We start from the raw sequence: 21,570 nt of genomic DNA, 5'->3' as shown, positions 1-21,570 counted from the left end.
CACCATGCCTCTGCAAATTAAGCAAAATGTGCTTTCAGCATGCCTCAGACTCAAAGGTTCTATGTGATTGATTACCCAACTACTGTTAGGGTTGGTCTAAACATGACAGAGATATCCACAGTAGCACAGTGTTTTGGACAGGAGAAAATTCACTTAGCTATAGTTTTCTAGCACAATACAGGACACATGGAAGCCGTTCTGTAAATCTGTGTGGAACAAGGTATTCATAGAAGAATTGGTCCCACTCTGCCTTTCTCTAAAGGAGAATGCTTTTCAGGAGGCATTTCTGAGCAAGTTCGGGTTGACTGCCAACAGGTCAGGTACACCCTTAGCCGTGTCTCTGTCATCCTGTGCTTCCTCAGGTAGGGAAAAACTATTAGAATCAAAGAGTTCCGTTACAAGGCCCAGTGAACTACAACATGCCACAGGCATATTTATCTACAAAAATCTATAAACATAGTTGCCACAGATGTATTTGTTTCCAAAACTCACTACCAGGTGGAAATAGCCAAAAGAGACATCACCAACTCCCAGGTAAAAGGGCTCACTCTCTGCTTAGTCTAGCAATAATTAGAGCCTTTCAGGCAGATGTGGGCCCTTAAGGACATGGCCTGAGAGAAACCTAGAAGTCTCTAGGGAAGGAAATACTGTCATTGACACTTTCAGTATAGGTACTAATGTACTAGCTGATAGTCTTTGAACCCTCATAAGATGGTTATCATTTTTCACACACTGCTAGTTTTTGTAAGTTTCTGGTTGGTCTGACGTTAAGTTATCGAAACAATGGAACTTACCCAACAAATCGACGTATCACCTCTTGACAGGTTGTCAGTGCTACTCAAAATGTGGATCTAGGCTGAACTCGTCCATATCACCTAGGAAATTGTTAAAAATTCAAATTCTCAGACCCCACCCCAGATTTACTCAATCAGAATCACTGGTTTGAAACTCTGCCAGGTGATTCTGATATATGCAAAATTTCAGCATTTATTCATCCGTTCTTTCTCCCTTTCTCTCTTGGTACCAAGATCCTTGATTTGTAGAAGTGTTGGCCATGTTCCTTAAGTACCACATTTCCCTGCCTTCTCTGCAACAAAGGGAGGTCAAGGATATGCATGTGGAAGTTCTTCCAGGAGAGCAGTTTTCATAGAGACCGGCTCAGGTGGGAGGTAAAGCCAATTTGTTCCTTGCCCTGTCTTCTGCTTTCTGCTTGAATTGTGGGATTGAGGACTGGAACTTCAACAGCCATCTCAGCCCTTGAGGCAATCTCAATGAAGGATCAAAATGTCTGAAGGTAGAATGAGTGTATTCCCAACGATCAGCTCACAGAGCAACCATAACAGCCATGGCTGTCTTTCTTCTAGGTTCTCTTTATAGGAGAGAAACACCCTTTAACTTATTATAAATACTAGGTATAGGTTTATGTGGGTTTTCAGTTAAATGCCATTCCCCCTAATTCTCACAAATCCCAAGTATTGCATCAGTCTTATCTCAGTACAGATGCTGTCTAGAAAAACCAGATGTGGAGATAGAAATGTCTTACCAGGGCTATTGGGAGACTCACCCTCTAACCAATGTCCTGTATGCATCCCTGGCCTCTGTTTTTTCTTCCTTGAAAAACCTTCTGCAAAATCCATTATATAAAAACTGATTAAATCAATAGGAAATGAGCAAATGCATTGTTTCCCTTATCTGGTTTATAAAGATAAGAAACTGGCACACTCCTTAAAGAAAAGAGACTGGAGAAAGGAACCACATTCAGAAATCCACAGCTGACTGGCAAGGCAGTAAGAATCCCCTGACAACCAAGAGGTGCATTTTGCCAGCAGTAAGGTCATTGCACTTTGTGGATTTAAAATGACAACTTTAATATTCATCCTGCCTGCTCACCATGAGTAGAACAAGTCAGGGGGCAGAAATTGTGACCAGTTTTTTTTTTTTTTTATCCCCATTCCCAGGTCTTAGCACAGAGATGGGCACATGGTAGGAACTCAATGAGGATTTGTGGAGAAAGTGAATGAGTGAGTGACGGAAGGAAGGAATGGCTAAACGGATGGATAAATACTAATCTTTCCATGTTGATACTGATCCTTCCACACTCTCTAGTTAAAACAGCCCAGTGAATATTCAACAATGGTCTCAGGAGTGGAGGGTAAGTATTGGCCATATTGTCTCAAGTTCAAAACACTGCAGGGGGCTCTATAGTGAGATATCAGTGACTGTGGGATCAGTTCAGAACATAAGCAAGCAGTGGCATGGGCTTTATAACCACTGCCAGTGTCACATGTGGACACAGTCACTTCATCTCACCTCTCAAGGTCCCCATGTGAAAATAAGAAAATTGAAGGAAATGATTCAGGTAATTTAGGAGTACAGACAAGATCTTAGAAACAAGACCTAGAAACAATCTCTAACCCCAGTTCTTAAAGACTTTATTAGTTATTTTTATTTTTTATTTTTTTCATGAACTAACATATACCAAGAAACTCTGGGAACGGAGTTATTTATTACATGATCTTAAGCTAAGACGCTACAAACTTCACAAACAGACACACCTCTTTCACTAATTATTTTTAATAAAACAAAAGATCAAAAATCAACATCAGGAGATGTCACAATACAGTTGAGACTGTTAAAAGTAACTACTCCCAAACTGGGCATCATTAAATGCATCACGAACCATGAACAGATTTGCTCAATGAAAGAACACATTGTCCCTCTGCCCTTCCATGGATGCCATTGGGAGTTTCTCAGGGTAAAACACAAAATGAAAAAGAAACACATGGTCAGCAAAGTTGTGCATTATCCCCCAAGGTCCTGCCACAGAGACTATTTTTAAAGACACATTAATCTCAGCAGGATTGACAACTTACAAGAAGTAGCCAGGTCCCAGTGCCAGAAACTCTCCAAGGGGAAAGACTACACACCGTGTGTACACCCTTCACCTATGCCCACATGATGGATGAGATGGGAATTGCACTGGTTGGTTAGGTAGTTGGTTTAAGGAGCCATTATGCCAAAGTTGGGGCCAGGAAGCCAATTAGAGTTAACCATGAATTATTGCATTCACCCTGCACTCAAAAAGTAATCATAATTTAAATTTTCAAGATCCATCTTAACTAGAATGCAAGCTCTGTCTTGTACATTCTTTAGTGGCTGCGGCTCACTGAATTGTACTATCCGTTGAAGAACAATGTCACCAGAGATGTTGTAATTCCAGATCTGCACAATTCTCTTTTATGATCCTAGCCACTGTATTTCATCACAAGAATATGGAAAGTATAGTAATTACAGCTATATTACATAGAGTCTGTCATTATCAACTTAGCATTACATTAGTTAACCCTATAAACACTGAGAGAAACATTAATACGATGGTATATTTACATATATATATACAGTTGGGGGGATCAGGGTGTCAAATCAAAATTGGTCTTCCTTAAACACTCCCCCTACACACACACACAAAGGTGGAGTAATTAAATAGGTGGGATAAGAGAAGCAAAGTAAACATTTTAACCATTAAGACTGATCTCAAATTGAAGGTGGAAAGGTGTCATAAAATTTATTCTTTCCCCCTATCGACCTGTTAATGGAATTACAGAAAAATGGCCTGAAGCTATTGCAGGACTTAAGCATTTTTCCAAAATGGAAGAAACATTCAACACAGTCATTATTATTCGGTTTTAATCTTTTGGATCTTTCTGAGAGGGAAAGTGAAGCACTTTGCAGCAAATTCTTGCAGACTGCTGCTCACCTGGCCTGGGCACGTCCACCTCCAGTGGCAGGAATTCCCTATGGGGCTCACTGTCCCTTTTGCTGCTAGACAGTTCTGACTATTTAAAAAAAAAAAATAAATTGCTCCTTTTCCTTGGAGTCAAGACTTCAGTCTATTGCTGACCCTTGCCAGAGGAGTTTGCTCTGGATTCCTCACCCCACCCACTCTCTTCTCATGTCTCAAACTGGAACTTCTCTCTTAGAGCACTGAAGGAAAATACACTGGACTCCACTATATTCCCTGATTCCCATGTTAGTGGCCTGTGTTTCAAAAGCTCTGAACCAGAACATGCAGCATGTCTCATGGGACCTAACCACTGTAACAACTATGGATCCTGTTTTACTGCTAAAGCAAACAAAGAATTCACACTTGGAAGAACTGTGGCTATGTTTCCTCATCCCCCAAACTCCCCATGTTTTTTGATTCTCACCTACAAAGGAAGTGCCAGAGGCCAAGGAACTCGTCTTGAGTTGTTTCTAATTGAAAACTAAGTCAAATACCAGTACCGAAGATGGTAAGCTTCAGCTTCACAGGTCATCTGTGTAGAAGAGAAATGTAACCTCTCTACCCACATGAATAAGAGTGCCTGGATTAAATGAAACCACACTTAATTTGCTAAGTGCATCCTCTGAACAGCAGGTTAAATGGCTATAAGAAATTGTGCTTGCATTTCATTTGATTGCACCCAATTTCCTGGGACCTCAAACACCAAGTTCTTCCAAAATGTGGCTAAAATGCTGGCAATATTTGCAAATAAACCCCAAAACAGTTATATACAAACTTAGTTACAGAATACCGATCCTATTAAATTTCTTTAAATAGCAAAACAGCAATAAATGTCATTCTTAAATGTATCACCTAATCATCAAGGAAAGCTGAGGACACTTAGCAGAGGAAGGTCGCTTTCTATGGATAGTGCTTAAATATTGGTTTTCTTTATCAGAGTATCTTCAATGCTATTGTGCCAATTTTCAAATGGAAAATATGATAGGTGGTACCTTCAAATGTAAAAACATGATCTTTCTAACTTCGAGGCAAATTGATTCATTAGGTCATTGAGCTCCTGGGAGCTTTATGTTTCTCATCCTCAAATTCTTTTTGAAATGTAAATAAGTCCTTGCACCTCACTTAGGGAAATGCACACTCTTTGCTTAGGTGTGCATTCACTGAAGGGTCCTCCCCCTGCCTTGGGCTGGGGAGACTTGAAGCCATGTACACAACTCTGGGATCCTAAGAGTGGCTCAGGGCACCCCAAATCAGTCACCTGAGTAACAAACATATTGACAACTGAAGTGAGTCCTAAACTAGGGATCTCAAAATCGACTTCTCCTCCTGTACTATCCAAGGAGTCCTGTGGACAATCACAGGTAGGAAGTGTGGCTGCATTTTAGTGTCTTGGACAAGATTCTTTTGGTCTTTCCTTTCTCCATAGGTTGTTCACATCAGGACCTGTTCTCGAGTCTCTGGCAGTCGAAGGGCAATCAGGCCGCCCCCAACCAGAGAAGCAGCCAGAAGGATAGGGACCACTTTGGTTATCCCGACAAAAGAAGCAAAGATGGTGTTTCCTAGGATGGCGCCAAATTTGCATAATCCATTGAGTATGCCAAAGGCTGTTGCCCTGCAAAAGAAGAGGAAAGTAAATAATTCTAAAATTCTGGACCTTTTTAGGTGAATGAAACAGGGTTCTTTTTCTTCCTTGTTGCAAGAAGAGAAGATGTGGAGGCATTTTTCCTAAATATAAAAGCAACATATTCTCCTTTAATCAAATTTAAAAATACAGAATGATATAAAGACAATAGAATATCCAAGGCAATCACCATGATTAATGTTTTGAATTATTGCCTTCAAGTTTTTTTCTTTATCTTTTCAAATATATCTCTTCTTAAAATATTTATAATTAGTACTTGCTTATTGTAAAATACCAAGTGAATAAAGAAATTTGCAAAACAGAGTGTAACTGTTCTCCCTTAATAACACCTCCTCCTAGGAGACTGCTAATTGTTCCTCCATACCATTTCTTCAAATGTAAGACTACATTTCACAGAATCCCTTGCTGCTGACTGTAGTCATGTGACTTAGTTCTAGCCAATGGGGTCTAGCAAATGGCAGCTACTAAGAAACTTCCTTAAGCTCATGACCAAGTTTTTTTCTCCTTAGTCTTTTTTCCTTCTATCTTATTTCCTAAAACACAGATGGTCTCATCCTGGGCTGTGATTAAGTCCAGGCAAGAAGAACAACATAGAAAGAGCCTGAACTGCCTGTTGGAGATTTCTATAGAAGAGAAAAATGAAATGTCTCCCTTCTCAAAGCCATGGGGTTTGGGGGTTTCTATCACCCAGGGCAGAACCTAATCCTAGTTACCTTCCCTCAATCACACTTCCCAATGATAACTATTATTCACCATTTGTCCCTGCCATGACCTCATCCAGACAGAGACAGTATTCCCAACACCACTGCTTCCCAATTGAAGTAAAATGTGTTATTTTTATACCAAAATTTAAGAATACAGTTCTATTTTTGTACTTAAAATTCTTTTTATATTTCTGTCTATAATTGAACCATTCTGTACCTTTATCATCATTAACTTCCAATTCCAGTATGTTTTTCTTCAGAATTTTCTTATATATTTATTTTCACATGTACTTTTCCAAATAAAATTCAAGATCCCAGGGGAAATAAATCTCATTGAATTCTGAAATAGTCTCATAAGTTACAGAAAAACTAAATAAAATTTGACTTTTTCATGAGATTGAATCATCTTATCCAAAATAAGTTATATCTTGACATATATAAATATATACAAGTCTTTTTTACCTCTTAGTAGAGTTTTATGGTTTTTATGGTTTTATTCCTCTAAGTGTTTCATACTGATATCTAGGCATTTTATTATTTCTGTTGTCAATTGGTTTTTTGTTGTTGTTGTTTTGTTTTGTTTTGTTTTTGTACTGAAAATTGTGAAACTAGGAGCACTTTAACCACTGAGTTATATCATTTATTGATTGATTGATTGAGATGATCTCATTAAGTTGCTGAGGTTCTCAATTTGTTGTCCAGGCTGGCCTCAAACTTGCCATCCTCCTGCCTCAGTCTCCCGACTTGCTAAGACTACAGGCAGGATCTCACCACTCAGCTTCAGTTACATTTTTAACTTGTTCTGATATGTTTTAAAACCTGTAAGCCATTAAGGTAGTTTTATTGCTGACCATCTAACCAGATTACTTTCTTGTTTCTAGTTGTTTCTTAATTCATTCTCTTCAGTTTTCTAAATGTAAAATCACATCCCATTCAAATAATGATCATTTATTTTCATCTTCCTCTCCTTCTCCTTTCTCTTCCCCCTTTCCTCTTGCCCTTCTCCTTCTTTTGTAAAACTTAATATTCTTTGGTCTGGGGAAGAAGGGCTCCAAATATGTTATGTCGTAATCTTCCTTAGCTACCCAAATCTTAGGATCTCTGTCACTAATTTGGGGAATATTATTAAGGTATTTTTTTCAGAAATTCATTTACCTACCTTCCACACTACTTTACATTCTTTTTTGGTCATAGAACCACTTATCTTCTATCCTTAAATTCACAATTCCCCCTCCATGTGGAGAAACAACTACTAAGTAATGGCCTTGACCCTGTGTCTTTAAACTAGGCCTCTCCCCGTGTGGCTTGTACAAAATAAAAGTAAAACCTGGGCTTCCCTGACATATTCTCCACAGATGTCCTGTACCTTCACGCCTCATCCCCACCTTTATTTCACTCCCCTGGCTCCCCACCCTTTGTTACTCTAGTTCACCTTTTCCCTTTATCTCCCAGGGGCAGGCTTGTTCTCACCTCCCTGGAGGATTGCATGGCACAGGTTTTGCTAATTGGTCAATATTAATCTTCTCTCCTAGATGTAGCTGGATCTTGTCCTTTACCTCTTGCCACCTGCCCCATCCTATCAAGCCACAGACTGCCCATTTCTGGGCCTTGCCAGCCCTTATGCAGAGAAACTCAATAACTTAGGAGATGTTTGGGGCATGGAGCACCAGAAGACCAAGATGGTCAGGCACAGTGCAAGATTTAGGAGGCAGGTGAACTTCTGGCTAAAGAAGTCCAAGCAAGTCCAAAAGGAAATCCCAGGGAAGGACTGACCTCTGGTTGGTAGGATACAGCTCCACGGTAATCACATCCAGAGCATTCCAGGCAGCAATGCTGGTCCCACAGAACAGGCACTGCCAGCCAATCATTGCAGACTCACTGTTGCCAAAAAACAGGAAGAAGCAGCAGACTGCTGAGATTAGCATGGAGCCACCTGAGGACAGAGGTCAAAAGCAGAAAACAACATGAAGCCCCTGACTTAAACAAGACTGTCTGTCACCCATCTGTTTTCCATCTTCACAGGCACACCTAATTGGACAGGTTACCTGAAGTATTAGGTTCATCTTCCACATGGAGAGAACAAAGTCTGAACCCTCCCATGGCATCCCAGCCAGGGCATCAGAGGTTTCTGCATGGGTCAGATTACCAAAGTTCACCTCCAGGAAGGATTTTGAAATCGCCATCCTGTAGTACAGTTCAATCCAAAAGATTTGCGGGGGTGGAGATGGGGTATTTGTTGAGAATCTACTATATGCCAGACACTGTTCAAGAAGCTTGACAGACACAAAAATTAGTCAAAAAAAAAAAAAAAAAAAAACTCCACTCTGAATTTGCAATCAATATGTCAAAGAGGCACCTGCCCATGTTCATCCCAGCTCTATTCTCAATAGAAAAGCTACAGAATCCACCTAAATACCCATTAATGAATGAACGGGTAAAGGAAATATGGTGCATATGCATAATGGAGTATCATTCAGCCCTTTAAAGAAGGGAGGCAAGAATGGAGGAAGGATGGACTGTAAGAGGAAAAGGAGGGGTGGGAGGGGTGGGGGGAAGGAAAAATAACAGAAAGACTCAAACATCATTACCCTATGAAAATGTATGATTTCACAAATGGTACGTCTCTACTTCATGTACAACCAGAGAAACAAGTTGTACCCCATTTGTTTACAAAAAAAAATAAAAATAAAGAAGAGGGAAACCCTGTCATTTGCAGCAACACAAATGGAACTGGAAGCCATTATGTTAAGTGAAATAACACAGGAAGACAAATACCACAGGATCCCACTTAAGTGTGGAATCCAAAATGTGGAGCTCAGAAGTAGAAAGTAGAATAGTCATTACCAGGTGCTGGGGAGTGGGGGTGCATTGGGGAGATGTTGGTCAAAGAATACAAATTCAGTTAGGCAGAAGCAGAAACTTCAGAGATTTATTGTACAGTACAGTGATGATAGTTAATGCTAACATATATACCTCAGAATCACAGAGACTAAATTTCAAATGTTTCTCCACAAAACATAAGAGGTATGGGTGATGAATACCTTAATTCACTTGATTTAATCTTGCCACATTGTATATGTATAGCAGAGCATTGCTTTGTAGCCCATAAATTACACAATTTAAATGTGTTGATTAAAAATACTTTAAATTTTTTAATTTAAAAAATATTTTTAAAATAAATTTAAACAAATAAAGAAAAAAAGACTCATGGATCTTACGTTCCTGTGGGGACAGGCTACCAAAAGGAAACCTCAAGAAAGGCTGTCCTGCTTCTTCTCCCCTTCCCATTTCCTCTCCACCCCAAGATCCCTCTGCTCTCTGGGTTCCAGGGTGACTGATGGACCTCATTATCACTTTCAAGAAGAGGAGGAGTATTTTTCCTCAACTCCCATTCTGTCTTAGAAAAGCCCCACTTTTGTTTTGGTTTCTGGTTTTGTTCTGTTGTTTGTTTGTTTGGCAGTGGCCTCATCCCTCAGGACCATGGCTCCTCCCAGGTGGTTCTTCCCCTGAGGTTCCAGCCCCTGCTGGGCTCTTTTACTGTGATTTCTCCCCTTGCCCCTGCTCCTATAGGGTTGGCAACTCTCCTTGTTCTGCTGGTGCCTGGTTTGCCTAGCTGCCTTATTTTTCTGAAAACACAGTCAGTGTGTCCAAAGCCACCCATCAATACAGTCTCTTCCTCGGAACAAGTGGGGATGAATCCTTTTCAGGACTCCAGCTGATCAAGCTAATGATGAGAGATCTCCTCAAAAGAAAACTGGGTCAAATCCAGTAAGTCCACCTGGGAGCTCGGGAAGTTCTTGGTGGGCACAGGGTGTGGCAGAACAGGTTGCAGACCAGGAACAGAGCTGGAGAGGAGGTAGGAAGGCAGATCTCAAATAGCCAGTGGGAAGGCAGGGCATCATTTCCCAGCAGCCATTGGGGCTGTGGAGAAAGATGGGCTCTGGCTGCCAGGAACCCAGAGGGCTGGTATGTACTTCATGAGAAATGCCTCACCTGGATCAGCCTCAGACCAGGGGCTGCAAGACTAGTACCACAGCTTACTGATGAGCTGGGAAATGCTAACTGTCCACTTGGATTCTGCCCACCCTGGGAAGGTGGGGCTGTGAGTAGGGGCCTATGGCCTCTTTCCCAATGGCTAGGAGAGAACTAGAAGGGGAGGAGACTGGCACCTATGGACCACAAGTGCATGAGAACAATGCCCTCTACACACAAGCAGCCCTCAAAGGGGCCAGCATGGAGCTTGACATACAATAAATGCTGACAAAAATTCGTTGAGTATAAAACATCATCATCAAATAAGTCAAGTGATAGGGAGGCCTCTCCTGACCTTCAACCATGTTAGTTGTTCCTGCTGTAGGTCCCTATGACCCACTGTCCTCCCACTTCCATAATTATTCCCCTTGTAGTTAAGAGGTTTGAGTTCAAATTCTAGCTTCACCATTTACCACCTGTGTGACCCTCAATGAGTCACTTAACCTCTCTGTGCTGTCTCATTTCCCCATTTGTAATGTTATAAAAGTAGTGCCTACCTCCGAGGGTTATGGCAAGGGCTTGATGTATTAATAATTATAAAATGCTTGGAACACAGCCTGACCCATAATAAGCATTTCAGAGTGTTAAATGAAATTTCTAGCTTATGTCTGTCTCTCCCAATCTATCATTTGCTCTTTTAGCTCAGAGATATTAACTATCTCAATTACCATTCCAGTCTCACTTCCCACACAGCCTGGCAGAGAGTAAGTACTGCATAAATAAATGTTTATTGAATGAATGAGTGGGTAACAGCCTCATTAGGAAAACTGCTGTTCTCAAGAAGCAACTTACACCCAGAAAAGAGCCCAGCAGAGTGAGCTGGACAAAGCTGCTCTGCTGATTCTATGGTGGGCTTGGTCTGAGGGGCATGGAAAATGCTGTTTCAAAGCAGTTCGCCATGTCCCATCATGACAACACAGAATGGATATTTATGAGCATCTAGTATTCACTGTGCACTGAGAATATCACAGCTGACCCACTGGGAGTCAGGTTTCTTCCTAACGACTCAGGGTACAGAGACGAGAGGCACTGTCTGAGCTCTAAATGAGCTTGCTATCTAGCTCAGAAACAAAATAGATACTCTAATAGGAGTAGGATATAAAGAACGACTAAGTAGCAGTTCTAGAGCTCTAATCTGGGAGCACAGCTTTAGCATGCTCTATAAAGAAATCAAGTGTGGGGCTGGGGATAGCTCAGTTGGTACAGAGTTTGCCTTGCAAGCACAAGGCCCTGAGTTCAATCCCCAGCACCGCAAAAAAAAAAAAAAAGGAATCAAGTGTGGCCTGGGATGATGACTAGAAGGCTTTGATGGCAGGGAGAAGGATAGCAGCCGTCCTGATGCCCTGCCTGTCCCCTGCACCCAGCTTCCTCCTGCATCCGCTGAGAGCAGAACCAACCCCATCCCTGCATCCCTGCCTTCCCAGACCTTCCTCAGCTACTTGAGGACCTGGGCAAAGGAGGCAGCGTTGGGCTCTGGGCTCAAGTCCAGTGGTCAAGTGCAGAAGTGTTGCACACCTGCTCTCATTATCTCAGTGGAGCATATAGATTATTTAGTAACTATGAAAAGCAAGCTCAGGAACATAAAAGAATGTCCACAAACTCATAAAGCTAATTTTGAAAGAGACAGCCACCTGACTCTGACAGGATGCCACCTGTGGTGCCCTCTGCTGAGAGCTAAGTACCTCTAGCTGATGCAGGAAAGAGGCCGTCTTCATTGACACATGACCAAGTGTCAACTCTTAAGACAGGCAGGTGCTGGGCATGGGCGTTTCAGAAAAGAGTAAGTCCCCATCCCTTCCCTCAGGGGCTTCAGAACTAGCCAGGGCACTGTCTCTAGCAGAGACAGCTCACCCTCCCCACAAGACTAAAAGCTTGAAGTCACAGGCACTTCTTGTGCTCACCGCTTGGAATATTCGTGCTACTATTTATCATAATAATATTCAATATGAGCCAAACGCCAGAAAAAGATTTCCTTCTCCTGAACACCTGACCAATTTTCTTTTCTCCAATATAATGATTATGTGATTTATTTTGTTTCCCTTTGAGTTTTGGTACTAGGAAGCTTGGTATTAATTTCTGATCAACTATATCCCTAGGGCAAATCCTTAATGGCATTTTTATTAATGTGTCTCCTGCCCCCACCCCCGACCACTGGGATGTGTGTATTCTAATACACGTTTTGCCTGGTCCTCAATGTATACATTTTGTTTCATGTTTATCATGCATACCATTATGTTTCTGTAACAAATGACTGCAATTCCTGGTGGAACCAAGGCCTGTATGAATATAGCTACCATTTTGAGAGCCTACCATGTGCCACACATTGTAAATGCTTGGGGTACATTATGTTCAATCCTCATAAACTCCAACAGCTAAGAAACTGAAACCCAGAGAAAAGAATATGTTCTCATCTAACAGTCACTGGGTGGTAAGATTTCAACATGGGTCTGTCCAACTCCAAAGTCCAATCATTACTATTAAATAACCAAAGTAATCCGATTTATGTTAGATCATCAAGTCATCATTTAAGAGCATTTTACACATTTTTAAAAATATTTTTATGACCACAGGTAGGGCAGGTATATTTCTTATTCACATTGAAGTGCTAACAGAATGAGTGAGTGCCACAGAATTTCTCAACCTGAAAATGACAGAGTCCCTCTCCTGCACCAGAGCTCTCAGACTCCTTCCACAGAACCCTGGACTTCTACAGGTGCACCTCCTCAGCTCAACCAAACCAGATTCAGCCTTGTCCTGTTTGGGTTCCTGGGCGACCTTTCTTTAAATTAAAGAAACACCCCATTGCCATGGGGTGCTTGAAAGCCACTGGACCAGCCCAGGCGAGTTCAGATGGGACACCCTAACAACTCACCTATCATCTTGAGCCTTCCGATTCTATCCATGAGCAGGGCAGAAATGATGTTCCCAGGCAAGACAGACAGGCTGCCAAGGAAGCTGACGAGGTAAATCAGGAAGTCGTTGTCCTCCTCGAAGTCCATGTGGCAGCCCTCCTTCTGCTCCAAGAAGGTGGAGTTGATGAACCGACAGTTGATGAACTTATGCTTGTAGAGGTCTGGAAAGAGAAGAAAACCTTTGGTTCATGCGAGTGGAGGGGAGTTGGGGAGAGGGACAGAGGCAGAGCTGAAGTTAGGCCCCTCCTGTGGGCAGGCTGTGACCTCAGAGTCAAGGCAATGTGTAGCCAGGTGTGGATGAGGAGAGGCACGTTCAGAAATCAATGACCTATTCCAATCACCACAAGGAGAAATAAAACTGATGTTAATGTGAGGAACATGTAAAAATGCATCCTCTCCCCAGCTGGATAACAGTCCTTTTTATACCAACTGAGTGACACCGAGAGTCACAGAGGCTGAACCGTTCCTCTGAGGCTACCTGGCTTAGGCAAGCAGAACACAGAGGGTTAGGTCCACATTGAGCCATCCATCCAGAGCCCCTGCTGGAGTCTGTGCAGGAACTGCATGTTCTTCAAAATGAAAACCATTTCCTTTGAAAACAGTTCACATATCTTCTGACACCTTCAAAGACAAGTTGTCCTAACAGAAAGGGAGTTAAATAGACTCCCTGGACACCTGAATTTAAGGAGCCAACCCTGCCACTAACCCTCTTGAACCTCCCTGAAACTGCACCTACAAAATTGGAGGCTTATACCTGATTATCTCCAGTGCTTCTCCCAGCTCTGACATTTTCTGACTACAAGTGTTCGCAAAACCCTTGTGTTAGGAGTATGTGAATGAAGAGGCATCATTAAAACATGAAAGAATTAAAGGACACGCATGTTTTTAATGATAGTCGATTTCTGAAACTCATCATTATTGTTTTAAATTCAGACTAACAGGAAATTCAGAAAAATAAGTCTCATAACAGGTTAATAAGAGACTGAGGGGTATTGGAAGGCCAGACATTGAATTTTGAGGCTGGTATCGCAGAGGGGACAGATGCTCCTACATAAACTACTCTTTGATGCTGGTGCTGGGGAGAAGGCATTGATCTGGACAAGGTGCAAGTAGTTTGGTGGAAAGATCACAGGCTTCAGAGCCAGGTATTTGAGGAATGGATCCCAAATCCTCCGTCTGACTAACTGTGGCCTTGAGCAAGTTGCTGAAGTCTGAGTTTCCCTAACTATAAGTGGGGTAATGATAGTATATTTCTCAACTGAGATGAGTGGGTAAGGCCCCTGGTAAAGCACAGATGGTTTCCTTATGTTCCAGCTCTACTGGATATGTTATTAATTTTAATGATGAGAGTAGTAAAAGTAATGAGGAGTAGTAGAGGAGTCGAATTTTGTGTTTTTTTTTTTAATCATGAAAATCTAAAACAGTATGGTCCTAAAACATTCTTAGCATCTTGCTTTATGCTCAAAATTTGAGCAAAGGTAATTTTCCCTTCTCATCTATTAATCATGAAAACTGAGTTTTGAATTGTGCAAGTTTCCAATTAGACAAGAATATTTTGTGCATAAAATGCAGTCCTCTGGGAATGCTGATTGTTATTGGTGTCACACTTTGTTCCTACCAAAGGGCCTTAGTGTATACCATCAGGGAACACTTGGCCAGAACTTTGGTTTTCAACTTTTTGTGTGATAAAAACAAAGATAAACTAAATGTTTGGTGATGGCTATGTACCTAATTTGTGCCATCCCTGGGTTAGAGCCCATTTCTCCTCCCTGAGGCTTGGCACTGGCATCTACAAATACTTCACTCCTCCTGAAGCTTATGACTGAGCACGCTGGTTCTTAGCTAACACTGGTCCACCCCTGCTGCCTTCCCCCCAACTCCACCCACCTTCTTACCTGTGTTATAAAAGACGGTTGATTCAATGGTGCAGTTTTTAAAATAGGTATCAGTAGATGTAACGTCTTCAAAATAGCATTCATCAAAGAATGTGTCCTCGAAGAGTACATGTTTAAAGTACATCTTTGTGAACCTGTGGGAGAGATGTTAGGCTCTGAGTAATTCATCCAAGAAAAAAAAGACTTGAGACCAAAATGGGAAATACAGAAAGGCACAACAAGAACCACATGACAAAAATGCTGGAATGTTTCGTTCGACCCAGATCATTTCTGCATTTCTTAGCTGTTTAGTCAATTAGTGGGGAAGGCCTTCAGAACTGCAGAAGTTGGGGTCTAGTCCAGGTCTGTAGGGGGTGCTGTGCACAAACCTGGTGTTCTGAAATGTAAGTCCACAAGATTAACTTAAGTTTCACTTTATATCAAGTGTGCATATTACTTTTTCACTTTTAAAAACTCAGTTAATAAGGGAGTAAGGCACCAAGATGATCATGAGGTCCAGCCACATTTGGGATCCTCTTACATTATTCCAATTTCTACATTAACTTAGCAAGAAAAATATCACATTTAAAAATCTACCTCACATACATTAACATCTCCTTTTGCTTGGTCAAATTTTTTAGGCCGCAAGCCTTGTCTCTGGCTATAACTCCATTTGTGAATAATCACAAGCCGTTCCCATTCATTGTTCACTCATTTATATATTCAGTCTTCTGCAAACACTTGCTTATCATGGGACAGGGTGCTGTTAACACAGAGTGGAAGACACCATCCCTGCCCTTTGGTCTAACTGGTGAAGAAACAAGCAACAGAAAACTGTGACACAGTGGAATCACAGGGATCGAGAGGGCAGAGACCTGAGGGTCACTGTCTTTTAGGCTCCAAGATAATTCACTCCCAACCACACATGACGGCCAGTACCTGTCTTGCCACATAGTGTTCTACTCAGAGGTTTTACCTAGAATCATCTGAAATTAGCTTCTGCAAAACAACCTCCCATCCAAGAAGAGCAAGTGTTTATCAAAGGGAGATCCCCAGACCACTTATATCAGAAAAAGGAGGAGGTTATTATTAAAGATATGGCTTCCTATGTTCTAACCTGACCTTATGAATGATAATCTTCAGAGGCAACAGACCATTATAGTACTTACAAAAGTTTGAAAATCATTGGTCTAAAAAACCAAATTATTTTGAATAATTTTTCTTTGGGTCAAATTTGCTACACAGGCTTTTAAACAGGGGCCTCCAAACACTGTCATGTACTCTTCAGATTTCCTTAGAAAAACTAATTGGTAAGCCTTTATTTTAGGAAGATGCTTGGGATTTCAAATTTGCATGCCATATGTGTTTACTCAGGACAGTTATTCCTGGAGACTGTCTCTGGCCTTTGCCTTTCTTAATATATCCTTCTCTTTAATATAATAATAGGCTGGCAATGTGGCCTTCAGTGATAATTTAATATTCTTCCAAGGGTGGGTGAGAAAGCAGAGCTATAAATCATAAATGAGTCTGATGCGGGCAGATCTTAAAATGTATCTCCAAGTGGGTTATTAAAAGCCAAAGTTATAAGGGAAGAGATGAAAGGAGAAAGGGCCAACACATATTTTATGAATCTTTATATAAATCATCTCTCCCAATATCTTATGTAGTGAACTGGTCCAAGATTCTTAATTGAAGAGAGTTCAGAGTCTGAATGAAAAATTAGCCAAAGGATAAGTATCTTGTGAAACTTTCCTTTTAAGGACTCAGAGCCATTGGAGAATGATAGAATTAGTATTACAAGAACTTCGTTCAGTTACCTACAGGCCCAATGCTTAGTCCAACAAAGGAGCTGAACTTGGCCGAAGTCCCAATTATCTAGTTATTGTATTTCAGGTTTGTGCTAACACCCTCCAGAAACTCAGTCTAATTAAGAGATAATGAAAAAACTACAATTAAAATGTAGTGTGATAAGTATCAAGCTAGAAGTACACAATCTAATCACTTCAATGGGAGTACTTGTGATCCAATTGGACAAGGCATGAGGTAACTTACCTGAAAGACAAGAAAAGTTCTAGAAACAGAGACAAGGAAGATGATTCCAGGCAGAGAGAACAACAGGTACAAAAACAAAGGCATGTTCTATAAACCTGTTATGGTTTAGATCTTTAATATCCCCACCCCCCCAAAGTTTATGTGTTAGGCAATGTAGCGATGTTCAGAGGGAAAAGGTTGGATTATGAGAGCTGTAACCTCATCAGTGAATTAATCCATTTGATAGATTAATAATTTGAATGAGCTGCTGGGTGTCAACTATGGCCAGATGGCACATGGTTGTAGAAAGTAGGTCCCTGGGTGCATGACCTTGGACTGTATCTGTCCCTGATCTCTTGTGTTCGCGCTCTCTCTCTTCTCTCTCTCTCTCTCTCTCTCTCTCTCTCTCTCTCTGCTTCCCACCTGCCATGAGCTGAGCAGCTTTTCTCCACCACACCCTCCCTCCATGACATTCTGCCCTACCTCAGTCCCAGACAAATGAACTCATCCGACCATGGGCTGAGACCTCTGAAACTACGAACCCAAAATAAACATTTCCTCCTCTAAGTTGTTCTTGTTGGGTATTTTTGTCACAGCTATGAAAAGCTAACTTACATAGTATCCTTTAATTGCCTTCTTTTTTAAGTAGAGAATTCACTTTCACATACATTACATCAGTTTTCAGGGAAAATAATGGATATGTTTCCTGGAAGTCCACATTCATTCATATTCTACTACAATAATCCCTGCAGGCACAGTGCAATGAAATAGAGTCCTTTGGAAAAGAACTGGAGCTCCAGTCTCTCACATGTTAATTCTTATCAGTTCCTAAAACAAACAAAAGGATCATTCACTTCAGAAAATATATGCTTGGACCTAATTTCCTTAAAGAATGGAGAAAGTAAATTCTTGTCTGATACTCTGTATAACTGGGTACATTCTACACACATAGGTATCAGACCTTTTTCTCAGGTCCAATAGCCCTCTCCAAAAACTAAGTCCCACTTTTAGGACTTGACCACTAAGAGATCTTGGGCAAGTCAACTCTCTTCCCTAGGCCTTCACTTAAGAATCTACAAAATGGGGGCATGGAGATGGCTTTTTCCAGTTTTATTTTATGATTCTGTGATTGAGAAGTGGACTCAGGAAGTGGACAATGAGTGGACTTAGGAGATGGTTGTCTTTCCCAATACTGAAATATTATTTCAGGAAAACCCAGAAAATGTCTATGATAGGAAACCGAGTGACAGTGTCAATCATATACTCTAAGGAGATAGCTTTCTTGTGTTTCAATGGATCTACTGGTAAATCCTACTTCCTGTCTCCTTCTCTTATACATAGACTATCAAGTACTAAAATCACGATACCTCATGGCTATCTCTTTTCAATATCTTAACATATGTATTGCTTTTGAAAATAATAACCAAGCAGAATTTCAAGACAGAACACAATATAAAAGGAAAATAATGAAGATAAAAGCAATGACTAGAAATAGAGCAAGCAATTATGAAATTCATCTGGAAGAATAAAAAACCCAGAATAGCTAAAGCAATCCTTGGCAGAAAGAGTGAAGCAGGGGTATCGCAATACCAGATCTTCAACTCTACTACAAGCAAAACAAAAATGGCATGGTATTGGTACCAAAATAGAAAGGTGATCAGAATAGAGGACATGAACCAAACCCAAATAAATACAATTTTCTCATACTAGACAAAGGGGCCAAAAAATACGCAATGGAGAAAAGATAGCCTCTTCAACAAATGGTGCTGGGAGAATTGGAAATCCATATGCAACAGAATGAAACTAAACCCATATCTCTCACCATGCACGAACTAAACTCAAATGGATTAAGGACCTCGGAATCAGACCAGAGACCTTGCATCTTATAGAAGAAAAAAGTAGATCCAGAGCTTCAACATGTCGGCTTAGGACCAGACTTCCTCAACAGGACTCCCATAGCACAAGAAATAAAAACAAGAATCAATACTGAGATAGATTCAAACTAAAAAGCTTTCTCTCAGCAAAGGAAACTATCAGCAATGCGAAGAAAGAGCCTACAGAGTGGTAGAAAATCTTTGCCAATCATACTTCAGATAGAGCACTAATCTCCATTATCTATAAAGAACTCAAAAAACTCTACACCAAGAATGCAAATAATCCAATCAACAAATGGGCTAAGGAAATGAATAGACACTTCACAGAAGAAGATATACAAGTAATCAACAAACATATGGAAAAATGTTCAACATCTCTAGTAATAAGAAGCAATGCAAATCAAAACTACCCTAAGATTCCATCTCACCCCAATTAGAATGGCAATTATCAAGAATACAAGCAACAACAGGTGTTAGAGAGGATGTGGGGAAAAAGGTACACTCATACATTGCTGGTGGGGTTGCAAATTAGTGCAGCCACTCTGGAAAGCAGTGTGGAGATTCCTCAGAAACTGGAATGGAACCACCATTTGACCCAGCTATCCCACTCCTTGGCCTATCCCCAAAGGACTTAAAATCAGCATACTACAGAGATACAGCCACATCAATATTCATAGCTGCTCAGTTCACAATAGTCAGATTGTGGAACCAACCTAGATGTCCTTCAATTGATGAATGGATAAAGAAACTGTGGTATATATATATACAATGGAATTACTCAGTCATAAAGAATGATAAATTTATGGCATTTGCAGGCAAATGGATGAAATTGGAGAATATCATGCTAAGTGAGATAAGCCAATCTCAAAACCCAAAGGACGAATGATATCACTAATAGTGGATGATGACACATAATGGGGGGTGGGAGGGGTTAGTGTTAGGGTTAGAGTTAGGGTTAGGGAGGGGGCAAGAATGGAGGAAGGAAGGACTGTATAGAGGGAAATGAGGGGTGGCAGGGGTGGGGGGAAGGGGAAAAATAACAGAATGAATCAAACAACGTTAAAAAAAGAAAAAAAATAACATGAAAAAAGGCAATGACTAAAATAGCATTAGAAAAAATAGTAGAACACATTCACATATATAGTTATATACATCCTAAGTCAAACACTAACTTTGCCAAAATCTGGAAACAATCCCACATCCCTTCAAACTGATGAATGGAAAATCAACATTCAGTGGTACATGTTATCATGAAATACTGGCTCCACAATAAAAATAACTTCTATTCTTGCAGCAACATGGGTAAATCCCAAAATTGTTATGCTAAGTAAAAGAAGCAAGTTCCAAAGATTTCCTATGGTATGATTCCATCTCTAGACATACAGAAGATCATTGGGCTACCAAGGCCTAGGAGTTGGAGAAGGAATGAGTACAAAATGGCGCAAGGAAATCTGGGGAGTAATGGCCCTGTTCTGCATCTTGCTTTGGTGGTGGTTACATAACCACATGCATTTGTCAAAACTCACAGAACTGTACACTAAAAAGCATGAATTTAATTGTCTGTAAATTAAATCTCAATAAACAAAAGAAAGTCCCACAAGCTTCTGAGGTAATCATAGTTATAACAAAATCCAAACCACACTCACTACTGACTAGATGGACTCACATCCCCACACACTTCAGAAACCTAGCAAAGGAGGAGGAGCACTCACTTCTGCATCGTGATTGTCCTGTGCATGCTATCTGCATGCAAACAAAAATTATAAACACATAAAGAAGCAGAATAAACAGCATGACATCAAGGCACAGTCATTAAAACACAAGACTCATGAACCATCAGGTAGGAAATTTAATATATTATTACTGATATGGTAATTCGTAAAAGAAAAGGTAGATAACATGCATGACTTCTGAGGATTTAAAGCAGAATAATGCAAATTCTAAGAAGGGATCAAACAAAAATGCTAGAAAAAATTTAAGTGCAGTAACTGAGATTAGAATGCATTTGCTGAATTCATCAGTAGATTCCTCATAGGTAAGGAAGGAATTACTGAAATTATTCATAATTCCAGAGAAATTACCAAAACTAAAACACAAAAAGGAAAAATAAGGACAGATCAGAAAAGAGCACCTAACAGCTACAGGAAAATATCAAACAGACTAACATAGGTGCAATTGAAATTAAGAGAGAAAAGAGAGAATTTGGCAGAAGAAATGGTTTGAAGAGACAACAGCAGAGTTTTCCTAAAGTCATGAAACAGGTCAGTGAATCCAAGAAACTCAGAGAACTTCAAGCAGAGCAAATACCAGAAGAAGGAAAGGGAGGATCAAGCATATGATAAGCAAACAATTAAATATCAAATACAAAAGGAAAATCTTGAAAGGGGCAAGAGAAAAAAAAATGTTACATACAGAAAAACAAAGATAAGGATATAGTAAATTGGGGCACAGTGGTGCACGCCTATAATCCCTGCTTCTTAGGACCACTGAGGCCAGAGATGGCAAGTTCGAGGCCAGCCTCAGCAACTTAGTTGAGACTCTTCTCAAAATAAAATTCACAAAGAGAGAGAGAGCTGGGGATATGGCTCAGTGGTAGAGTGCCTGTCTGGCATGTATGAGGCCCTGGGGTTCAATCCCCAACAACACACACCAAAAAAAGTAAAAAGGAAAAAAAAAAGACCATATCAAACCTTCTCATGAGAACATATGTGTGCCAA

At 40.6% G+C, this 21,570-nt stretch overlaps 1 protein-coding gene across 1 annotated transcript in view; it reads right to left on the bottom strand.

The window, feature by feature from the left end:
* Positions 1–2,450: 2,450 nt before the first annotated feature.
* Sv2b (synaptic vesicle glycoprotein 2B) overlaps positions 2,451–21,570 on the bottom strand; it is a 186,031-nt gene continuing 166,911 nt past the window's right edge. Inside the window, 4 exon segments of the mRNA XM_047539677.1 lie at positions 2,451–5,396; positions 7,904–8,063; positions 13,035–13,235; positions 14,970–15,103. Coding sequence (XP_047395633.1) covers positions 5,216–5,396; positions 7,904–8,063; positions 13,035–13,235; positions 14,970–15,103 — 676 coding nt within the window. The 3' untranslated portion in view covers positions 2,451–5,215.

This window comes from Sciurus carolinensis, chromosome 2, assembly GCF_902686445.1.
Source record: "Sciurus carolinensis chromosome 2, mSciCar1.2, whole genome shotgun sequence".
Taxonomy (NCBI): Eukaryota; Metazoa; Chordata; class Mammalia; order Rodentia; family Sciuridae; genus Sciurus; species Sciurus carolinensis.
The sequence above is the reverse complement of the archived record's forward strand: the minus strand, read 5'-3'. Positions and strand labels throughout refer to the sequence as shown.